General features: G+C 38.3%; 1 protein-coding gene across 1 annotated transcript in view; it reads left to right on the top strand.

Annotated features, from left to right (window-relative positions):
* Positions 1-5,023: 5,023 nt before the first annotated feature.
* STEAP1 (six transmembrane epithelial antigen of the prostate 1) overlaps positions 5,024-11,833 on the top strand; it is a 10,554-nt gene continuing 3,744 nt past the window's right edge. The window contains exons 1-3 of the mRNA XM_012652185.1: positions 5,024-5,060; positions 9,897-10,011; positions 11,017-11,529. Of these exons, the coding sequence (XP_012507639.1) occupies positions 9,928-10,011; positions 11,017-11,529 (597 nt within the window). The 5' untranslated portion in view covers positions 5,024-5,060; positions 9,897-9,927. The remainder of the gene's footprint in view (positions 5,061-9,896; positions 10,012-11,016; positions 11,530-11,833) is intronic.

Genomic DNA, 11,833 nt, shown 5'->3' with positions numbered 1-11,833 from the left:
GCTCTTGCTCAGGCTGGTCTCGAACTCCTGAGCTCAAACGATCTGCCTGTCTCGGCCTCCCAGAGTGCTAGGATTACAGGCGTGAGCCACCACGCCTGGCCTATATTTGTCTTCTTAATGCCCCTAGTATTGGCTTTCAGTTATGGCACCTGTCTAATTCTTTTTAATTAAAAAGAACAGATTTTACGACAGGAAGGAGACTCATGGTAGAACCAAGCAGTGTTCCCACTGAGTATTCCTCATGTCCAGGTATAACTGGAGGGCCAGCAGGAAGACCATGTGAGAAAACCTCTACACAAGGATGTTCGGTCAGGACACATAGTCAGCCTCAGTCAGGACACACAGTCAGGACACAGTCCAAACAGCCTCAAGTGTAAGACTGAGCTGCTGAGTAACAAGTTTACCCCTGAACCCTCAGATAGACTTCAGAATAAGGAAGGCATTCAGCCTAATGAAGGAAAAAAATCAAAGTGCCCAATCTTGGTATGAACACAGAGATCAGAGTTGGAAGTAAGAGTTGGAGACTTCCAGTTGTTCACCAAAATTTGCTGTCCCTTCATCCATACAGACCTTAAAAACTGGCCACCTGGCCCGAGACTACTTTCCCTGCCTTCCTTGCTATATAAATACATTATCATCAACATAAAATGAGAGGAAGTGATTGAACAACTTCTGCCTCAATTCTTAGAAAACAACTTGCCTTGGACTTGTACTCATTTCTTTCCTGCAAGCTAAATCATGGATGTTCTCAAGCCACAATTTTCAATCATGATGCCAAGCACAGTGTACTCGGAAACAGCAGAGCAACAGCATGCAAGGAGTTGGGTGTCCCTAAATGACTTCGTGGAGCAGAATGACTCTATCAACTTGGAAAACTCACTGCAGAACTATTACATGACAGTGAAACTACCTTCTTTAAGCCACTCCGTGGTATTTTGGTCCTCTTTGTTACAGGGGCTTAGCCCATACCCTAAACAATACCAAAGGAAAATTGAATGACTCATAGGATGGTTTCTGTTAACTGTTACCCTCTTGAATCCTCCTAGTTTGATACAGCCTGGGGAAATTTTTGATTGATTATATGCGGTAGAGGCAGTATAGTATAGTAGAAAGAGCACTGGAGTCACACAGACTTTGGTTGAAGTCACAGCTTGACCTCTAAGAACTGTACAACTTTGACCAAGTTACTTAAACTTTCTAAGCTTCAGTTCACCTATAAACTGAGGATAACTACATAGCAAGGATATTCAAAGAATTAAATGAGGTCATATATAAAGCCACATAACACAGTCCTGGGAAAGAGTAGTCATTTCATAAGAATGAGTATCCTTCCTTTTATCCTTTCTTCTGGAGACTCAAATCCTAGGACAAGATAGACATGGTGCTGACTTCTGAGGCAGAGTCCATTACTAAAAATTTTAGGTCTAACTCTACTGGTCAGGCTTCTTGGACTATGCATTGGACCAGCTGCTCCTAGCCAACATTCTCCAGCTCCCTATCCTCCACAACTCAAGGCATTGAAGGCTTAAAGTTCCTGTGACAATGCCATACCCGATCCCCATGTTCCTGGAACAAAAAGCAAGAACAAGGTACGAGCATGTTCCCCTATAAAACATGAAACAAATGGATGTGTGCTCACAGCTTTGGTCTGCCTCAACAGTCACAATTTCCATATTCATGTACTTTATACAGCTTTACTGAAACTCAGGACTAAAATCACATTCCACAAACATTTATAATGGTTGATTGTTCCCTCAATCTCCAATTTACAAGAGATACAATGATAAAAAAAAAATGGCAAGGTCCCTGCTTTAGAGCTCACAATTTAATGAGGGAAACTGAAACACATATAAAAATGTCCAATACAGATAGACTCTGAAAAGGGATGTAATACTGCATCAAACAAGGCAGGATATGGGCTAAGCTACTATAACAAAGAAAACCAAAATAGAGTGGTTTAAAGATAGTTTATTTCATATCATGTAGTGTTTGATAGGGACATGTGGGTAAAGGTGAAATTGCCTAGGATAATATTATGAGGTGGTAAAATCTGTCCTTGTGGTCCCAACGCTTCTCTTTTTTTCCTAAGAAATAACTCCCTCACAACCTCCCAGTATAAGTGCTCAATATCCTGATATTTCATTGCCAATGCCAGAACATACTTTCAGGAAAAGACTGAAATATTCATTCAAAGTAGGATGTAAATAACTGCAAAGGCTTAACATCGTACCATTGCCAGGAACTTTAGTCTTTTCATAGATCACAACAGAGTTAAAGTCAATAGAATACATTTTGTCACAGAATTTTGAGCATTATTGAGAACTATTTGGACAGGGATGGATCTACAAGCTTTGATATGAAGCATGTATTCTTAAAACCCACCTTGAACAGGTGTTTACTGTTGCCTGTGTTGGTGAATGAACAATAAAGGGCTTTGGAGTTGGGAGGAAATAATATGAAAGAATTTTTAAAACCTCCAGTCCCAAGGGCATAGACCTTCTATCTATCCCCAACCACTTTTACACACAGACATTGGGGACAAACTGACCACATACTTTGAATATTACAGTAGATCTCAAACTAGTGAAGAGAATTTCTCATATGAGAATAATAGAATCAGAAAATTTAGCCAGTGGAGCTTTACCACGTCTGTGCTAAAACAATCATTTTGGCAAAATATTTCTCCTTGAACATTAGGTATTTTTTGCCTCACTTTAGAATAAATGTCTAACCATTTTTTACATAATAAGAGGTAGACTTGGAAATAGTGTTGATCATTATTTGAATTACTGTCCCCCTTAGGAGTTAGTTTGATTTTCAGAGGAGAAAACTAAATATAGTTCTTGTCATTCACTTAAAATTTACTGTCTATTGCTCTTTGTGATTATCTTTAATAGTATGATCTTTTTTATTTTATATTTCACACCAAGTACTCCATTCACTTTTAAAATGGTAGTCCCATCAAGTTCTAAGATTAGTCTGCTTATTGATCACCTAAAAGTACTCATAGCTTCTAAATTATTATACTTTCCTGATGACATGTTATTATGAAGTCAATAGTTTAGTATCTGACCCCAAACAACATGGAAGAATTGTTTTGTTAATATGTTCTCTCCCTACAGTTTATTACAAAATATTCTGAATGATCCAAATTTACTTAAAAGTCAGAGCTGAATTCCCATTTTATAATCCTCCAGTTCTTATGAGTCACAGCAAAACTAGCAGTACAGCTAGTTCAACTTTGCAATAGCATAACATTGTTTTCCACAAACCATACTGGTTTTGAAAAGTGTGTGCTAAAGAGGCTGACTCAGAGCATTCCGAGATGTTTTGACATTGTATTTCTCAAAAAAAAAAAATCTCATACCCAAAGCAGAGGTCATTTATATGCAAATTGGCAGATTGTTCATCTATATTAACTTCTGACAATTCAATGAAGGTTTTTTAGTATTATGTTTTCCTTAATCTAATCTTGTGTTGCTTTCATATTTACAAACTAATTGGTAAATATACTCACATTTTCAATCATTTTACTTTGGAACATACTATCTTTATTCACCACACTAAAATATTGGGCAAAAAATCTTTCACAAGAAGTGCAGAAATAAAATTGCTAAAGTCGAATTATAAAACAAAAATATTTTAGTTTGATTTTAAATGTTTTAAGTACAGGAGGAAAAGCAGTTTTAAGTAGATCCCGCTATAATTAGCCAATTTATATTAATATAATAATAACTTCTTTGCTCTCTTCATATGGAAAAGAGATTATGGCAAAGAGAATGATCTTTGTTCTACCAAATCTTAAAGAATAGAAGCATATTGCTTTGTCTGACCATTTAAGACCATGATCATTTTTTAAATTCAAAAATACTTAGACACACTTAACAATTGTCTTAATTCTTTGTAGTCTGTGCTATAAGCACACACACACAGATTACACAGACTTTTTTTCTTAAACTTTTGAACGAGTATTTTCTAGTTTCACTAGAAGTAAAAAGTGTAAGATTGTATTTCCACCACAAGGTGTCAGTCCATGGTAATTTAAAAGGCTTTACCCCAGGAAAGTCAATGACTGCAAAAAATACATATATTAAAACATAAATAGTCTTCGGTGGTACCCTAGCAATGAATAAAGGACAATCACGGAAAAGGCGGTTGAGGGTTTATTTTCCTTCGCATTTTCTAATCAGACTAGTTCTGGGAATGTGTACACCAAAGCCCCAGATGTTGCAATTCAGATCTCAGACACTTTCTACCCTGAGGGTGGTTCCGACGTTCTTTTCTCTAAAACTTTTAAATATTGGCATTAACTTTGCTTTAGGTTTGGAATACTTCATTGAGCCAGGATATGAAGGTTCACTTAGTAGCTGAGGGCAAGGAAGGGAAGGAGTAAGCATGGGGTTTAAGGTCATTTTCAGCTGGGGTGCGGGGTTTGTGAGGCTTAGGATACAAAACTGGGATCATTCAGGGAGCAAGTCACTCTCAGAAATTCAGATTCGGATTCCTCATCTGTAAATCACAGCCACGTCACAGAGAGGCTGTTAGGTATTAAAAAAAGCTAATTAGAGCTAATTTGTTAGCTCTAAAGCAGTCCATCTCAAAGTGTGATGAGAATGCTTCTGTATCACCTGGGAACTTGTTAAATATGCAGAATCTCAGGCCCCATCGCAGACTTACCAAACTGTAAACACTGAGCAGTCGGGCCTGCGCCGGGTGACTGATACATGCTGGGGTTTCGAGAGCCACTGTCCACAGAAGTGCATAAATGTTCGTTACTGGGGGGTTAAAGGCGAGGCAAGGGAGGGCGCGGGAAGGCAGGATTATTGGAAAGGAAGCCCGGAGGCGCCAAGTTGCGCCGTGTGGAGATCCCAGGCGGGGCAACTGAGCCCTCAGAGGACCGTCCGGAGCCCCGCGGACGCAGGCCGCCGGCAGGTGGCGCGGGACGCGCAGTGGCGAGGAGGCGGGGTCTGCGGCGGTCGGGACGCTGGGCGCCGCGTGGGCTGACACCTCCAGGCAGCCGCTTCGGCCGCAGCTGACGGTCAAGCCACGCCGAGGAGCGGGTGAGTCCCTTGAATCGTTCCCGCTCGCCGCTTGCTCCCCGAGTCCGCGCGTCCCCTCAAGGCCGGCGCCGGCTCCCAGTCCCAGGGGGTGGGGGGGCGGCTCTCACGCCCACTCGGGACCCGGGCGGCGGCGCGCCGGGGCGAGCGCTGCTCGGTTCTCCCTCCTGCAGGCTCCCGGAGTGCTGCCTCCGAGCCCCGCTCGTGCGGAGCACACCGCTGGGCTGTGGCCGGGCCGGGGCTGGGAGCCAGGACGCACAGGAAGACTTTTCGCTAGGAGCATAGGAGATATGATGGATTATTAGATTTGTCCTCAGGTTGGGTTCTGATAGCAAGTTTTTTAAGTTTGCAAAAGTCCTCAAGAGTTTGCATCGCACTAACAGAATGTGGTGCATAGTACTTAAAGTCGTGCTACTTCACCTTCGGGTTTCCTAGTAACAGGAAGTTTTCATTTTTAATCCTTGGAACATTGGTCCTACTCTTTCAGGATTTGGATGGGGTTCAAGTTTCCTCCAAGGTAGTCAATTAAGGCTTTAAACATGTCAAATCCACTGGTAAAATCCGCTGGAAGGGGTTTGTAGACATAAAATTTATGCACACTGCCAAATTCCTTCCTTTTTCTTTTTGTAAAACACATTGCCCCCCACATCCTCACATCTAATAACGGGTCATTCGTTTAGCATGCATGTTAAGCACACCGGGAAGCGGTGCTTTGAAAAAAACCAGCACAGTGAGAAAAAAAACATCTCCCCTTCACGTAGTCAAATGTGGTAAAGCAAGTGTGCGCTTGAAAGTATAAAAAGTTGGAAATACAATGCAACCCGCAATGTATTCCAGTCATTGGGTTTCTTCTAAACTCTAAACATGAGTCAGTTGGGCTGTGTCAATATTTAGCAGGAACACCAGGCCAGCCATCCTGGTACAGCAAAAGGCAAGTTAGAGAACTTTGAGTCAAATTCTGAAATTCGTAACATATGAACAGTATGCTGTTTTCTGTTATATTTTTGGTGTGTTTTTTTTTTTTCATGAAAAGATTTTACTGTAGGACTTAATTGTATATTTGGTTAATGTCTCATGGAATCCAACGTATTTTATTTGACTGATAGTTTATTTTCCTGGCTTGTGGGCACAAAGTTGACTGTGGGCCACACAGTCAACAAGCTCCCTCGCTGTCATCGGCTTTTCCTTGGCTTTGAAACAAATGGCTGAGTATCTCTCCAGGGCCCCTCTGGCTTTCCACTCAGATTCTCTTCATAGTGGCCCTCAGTCAGCAAACACTGCCAACTTGCAAGATTTGCAAGATACCCCAGAACTAGGTCTAGAAGCAAGACCTCAGCCTTTTTCTCTGCTTCTTTTCCCATGCCACCATCTATCTCTGAAACTTTGTCTTCCTTTAGGATACATCACACTACCATGCAGGTACTTGTTGAAATGCCTGCCTGCTCTTCTAGACTTCAGCATTTTTGAGAGCAGAGGCTTTATCTCATTCAACTTTGTATTCCCAATTCCTGACATCATTGTTCACAATATAATTCATGAATTAATATTGAATAAGTGTAGATTTATATGTTAACATCTTTGCCATCCCTAAACTCACAGTTAAAATATCCTCTAAACATAGTAAATTATTTCTTGTATTTGATTACAGTAATTGATACTTCTATTCCCAGACACCCCCGCCAAACTGCTCTATTTATAATGTTGGTTAAATCACCAAATGACTTGGAATAATACTTCTTGAGGAAATAGACTGTTACTTCCTCCAGAGCAGGCACAAAGCCTCATTTCTCTTTTTCCTCTTTAACGTCTATTATAGAGATGGGTTTATAAATACTTGATGATTAGCATATGCTTTACTCAGAATTCTTTTAAATGCCAATGGTGAACACCCAGATCAAACTAACCGAAACAAAAAAGGGAATGTATTGACTATGTAACTGATAAATTCATGACCTGGTCTCAGGGACTCTAAATACTCAAAATATGTCACCAGGACTCTTCTGTGTCTTTCTCCACTTCTTGTTCTGTTTCTGTTGTTGGCTTTCCTCTCCTCTAATGAAAATATCTTCCTCCTTACAGCATGGGGAAAAAAGCATTGTAGGCGTATACCATCCCAACTTAACAAAATGTTAACGACATCTCCTCTCTCTCTTCCACTTCCATATATAAGTATCAGAGTAGGACTATATTTAGTTCAACTAGGGTTGTGTGCCATCCCTAAGCCAATCAGTGTGATCTGGGGCATAGGAAACTACAATTGGCCAAGCCTGAATCATATTCCCATTTCTGTGACCAGAAAATAGGTGTTTTTGCCAATACTGTAATTGGCAGCCTCCTGAAATCATATTGGATATAGGAGGGACATTTCTCCAAATGGAGGAAATGTTTTATATCAGAAAAAAATAAACAATGTGGGCAAACGAAACCAGCAAATATCCTCATCATGAACGTTCTGAAATTTCAAAATAGGTATCTTGAAAAATGTTCCAAGAGCACCTCAACAAAGAATATATTGACATTATGTAAAAGTGACTCCTTTTTATTCTTTGTGAAGGTCAAATCTTTAAAACTTGGAGAATGTTTTGAGTATAGTTGTGTCGCTTAACAACAGGGATATGTTGTAAGAAAATCGTTGTTAGGCAATTTCATTGCTGAGTGAATCTCACAGAGTGGACTTACATAAACCTACATGTTATAGCCTGCTACACGCTTAGGCTGTATGGTAGAGCCTATCGCTCCTAGACTACAAACCAGTACAGCATGTCACTATACTGATACTGTATCCTGTAGTCAATTATAACACAATGGGAAGTATTTGTGTACCTAAACAAATCTAAACATAGAAAAGGTACAGTAAAAATACAGTTTAAAAAATAAAAAATGGTACACCTGTACAGGGTACTTACCATGAATAGAGTTGCTCTGGGTGAGTCAATGAATGAGTAGTGAGTAAATGTGAAGGCCTAGGACATTACTGTACACTACTGTAGACTATATAAACACTGCACACTTAGGCTATACTAAATTTATTTTTAAATTTTTTTTCTTCAATAATAAATTAACCTTAGCTTACTATACCTTTTTTACTTTATGAACTTTTTAATTTTTTTAACTTTTTGACTCTTTTATAATGACGAACTGGGACTTCCAGGGGTCTGGCAGCACAGTCCAATGTGGCCTGCTACTAGTCCCATAGTTTTTTTTTTTTTATTTTTAATTTTTTTTCTTATTTCTTTTTTTTTTACTTTTTAAACTTTTTTGTTAAAAACTAAGACACAAACACAGTAGCCTACGTCTACACAGAGTCAGGATCATCAACATCACTGTCTTCCACCTCCACATTTGGTCCCCCTGAAAGGTGTTCAGGGGAAGTAATACACATGGAGCTGTATCTCCTATGGTAACAATGCCTTTTTCTGGAATAACCCCTGCAGGACCTGCCTGAGGCTGCTTTACAGTTAACTATTTTTTTTAATAAGTAGAAGGATTACACTTTTAAATAATGATAAAAAGTATAGTAGTAAATACTAGGCAATGGGAATTTTTAGCTCCATTATAATCTTATGGAACTACTGTTGTACATTCAGTCAGTCGTTGCCTAAAACATGGTTATATGACACATGGCAATATTTTAAACTATTCCTGGAAAAAACTTTCTACTTAATAAAATACTACAGGTGATCTAAAATTCAGAAACACTTGGAATGCCTTCTGTCAATCAAGTTGTGGTATAGCTAATCTGTTTTTCTCATTGAATTTCATGAAGTACAAATTGGAGATGTATTCCTCTGGAATTAAATTTAGAACTAATAAAAACAATGAATAATATCATGACATCGTATATTTCCCTCCCCTAAAAAATGTTACACCAAGCCTGGATGAGGATCTGTGAAGGTTAAGGAAAAGATTTCTTTATCCAGTAAGAAATTTGACAAAATTATTTTCTACGGGGTTGATCAGGAGAGTGGTCATGTCAATAATTGAACACAATTCAACGCCACCACTGAAAATATACTAGCAATTCACATCTTACCAACAAAGACCAGCCCATCACTCCAATGAGAAAATGGCACTCTGAAAATACAACCTTTTGGTCCATCATGCCACTATCAGGGTTCACCTTACCAACAGTATCTATTCTGCTCATTGCTTGAAACTCAGAATACATTTCCCCATAAAATCAATTAATTATTGTTTCAGATTCCAGTGTCAACCCCAAAAGTCTATTAAACATATAACTTCCAGAAGTATAGTCTTATATCAACTACCTCCAACCTCCATTGATGACATTGTTAATTTCAAAATAATGCATTCTTAATTCTTTTTACCTTTGAAAGGAGTTTGCTTTCCTTTAGATCTGCAGTCCCCAACCCCCGGGCCATAGCCCAGTACCAGTCCACCTGAGCTCCACACCACCACTCACCCACCCACAACACCCCACCTCCCTACCCCCAGTCTGTGGAAAAATTGTCTTCCATGAAACTGGTCCCTGGTGCCAAAAGGCTGGGGACTGCTGCTTTAGATGAGAACCTGGAGTTAAATCTTCCTAAAATAAAAGGCAACATCTGATCCTTTGTATTCCATGTAGACATCTAAGTCATTCATTGCACAAATAGGTGAATAAAAAAGAGTGGTTGCTATTGACAAAAGGGCATCAGTTTGAGACTCTTACAGATTATAATGTGAGCCTAAATGTGTAAATCGTTCACTATCCGAATTTTAATTGTGCTTTTCTGCCACTCTAGTCTTTAAGGAAGTAAATGTTTTATGTTTTCCCATCAAACATTAACAGCATAAACAGAATATACTTAAAGAAGATAATTATTTTTATTTTTATAGGTGGCTGAAGCTATACTATTTTATAGAATTAATGGAGAACAGAAAAGATATCACAAACCAAGAAGAACTTTGGAAAATGAAGCCTAGGAGAAATCTAGAAGATGATGATTATTTGGTAAAATAATAATGATAATAATTAATAATTAAAATCTATAGACATAATTCAAAATCATTCTTTATCTCCTAGTGTTGTAAAAGTGATTTTCACCCTAGTCCTCTGACATCTGCACTCGGATTCCTGTCACTGATACTGTGATGGGTGCAAAGGGAGTGTGTTATGTATGAAAGAAATAGCACCCTGACTGATTATCAGGGACTTAGCTGAATAACCTTGAATAAGTCACTGAAAATCCTAGGTCTTAGTTTATCTATCAAGTGACAGAGTTGGATCAAGTGATCTCCAAGGCCCTTCCAATTCTTTCTAACCATCTAGAGTTCTAAGTTAAAAAAAAAAAAAAGTTATCAGTGACCATGTAACAGTAGTTTTGTAAGCAAGCATTTTTATCATAAGACACTATGGCAGCTTACTTACCAAGTGATCATCAAATGAATTGATGATTCACTGTTTAACCAAATATATTTACTTTTGGATAAGAATCACTTGCCCCACTTTTGGTCAACCACAAGATTGATTAAATGTTTCATACTACATTCTCTGACTGAAAAAGTGGCAGAAAATTTTGGTTCCAAACTCTTACTTTTCTAAATGATCTCAACTGAAGTTTTAGCAGAAAATATTTATTTTATCTTAATTATTTGAATGTGAAAAGGTTATTAATTACTTTTAATTAAATTACAAACACATATGCAATAAAAATAACAAATGTGCATAAAATGAAATCATTTCATTTGTCAAGTTAACTATCTTACTCTTCTGAAGCATGTATTTATCTTTAAGATAAATGAATAACAGAAAGTAATAGAGAACCACAATGTAGCTAAGTGCACCTTTGGTCAGAGCGACATATTCTACATGATCTTCAACTAACCAGTATTCAAAAGCAAGGTTCTAAATGCCTTATTCACGGAGAAGCATGATGATTGAGGAATAAGTAATTAATTTAAGAGAAATCCCATTGTTTTGTTCACTTTTAAGATGTTTCTTTTCTTTCCTTTGTAGAATAAGGACGCAGGAGAGACCCCCATGCTGAAAAGACCTGTGCTTTCACATTTGCACCAAACAGCCTGTGTGGATGAATTTGATTGCCCCTCAGAACTTCAGCACAAACAGCAATTCTTTCCAAAATGGCGCCTGCCAATTAAAATAGCTGTCATTATATCATCCTTGACATTTCTTTACACTCTTCTGAGGGAAATAATTTACCCTTTAGTAACTTCCCATCAACAATATTTTTATAAAATTCCAATCCTGGTTATCAACAAAGTCTTGCCAGTGGTTTCCATCACCCTCTTGGCATTGGTTTATCTTCCAGGCGTGATAGCAGCAGTTGTACAACTTCATAATGGAACCAAGTATAAGAAATTTCCACATTGGTTGGATACATGGATGTTAACAAGAAAGCAATTTGGGCTTCTCAGTTTCTTTTTTGCTGTACTGCATGCACTGTATAGTCTATCTTATCCAATGAGGCGATCCTACAGATACAGGTTGCTAAACTGGGCATACCAACAGGTAGGATGACAATCTTGACACTATTACTAAACTAAAAGGTCTAAGTCACCTAACAAATTAATCCTGTCTTGTTGTAATGTCAATACCCCAAATTCCTGTTGAAACTCCGTGTTGAAAAAGTGATCTGTCTGGAGATAGATATCTATATATGGGTCTAAGATCAGTAGAAATTCTCATAAGAAAAGTGTATTATGTGATTTAATAAATGAAAATAATAATAGTGACTAATATTTACTGCTTATTATGTTCCAGAAACTATGCTGAGAATTTTTTGAGGATTATTTTATTTAATCCACATAATAAG

The sequence above is a fragment of the Propithecus coquereli genome, unplaced genomic scaffold (assembly GCF_000956105.1).
Source record: "Propithecus coquereli isolate 6110/MARCELLA unplaced genomic scaffold, Pcoq_1.0 Scaffold382, whole genome shotgun sequence".
Lineage (NCBI taxonomy): Eukaryota > Metazoa > Chordata > Mammalia > Primates > Indriidae > Propithecus > Propithecus coquereli.
The sequence above is the reverse complement of the archived record's forward strand: the minus strand, read 5'-3'. Positions and strand labels throughout refer to the sequence as shown.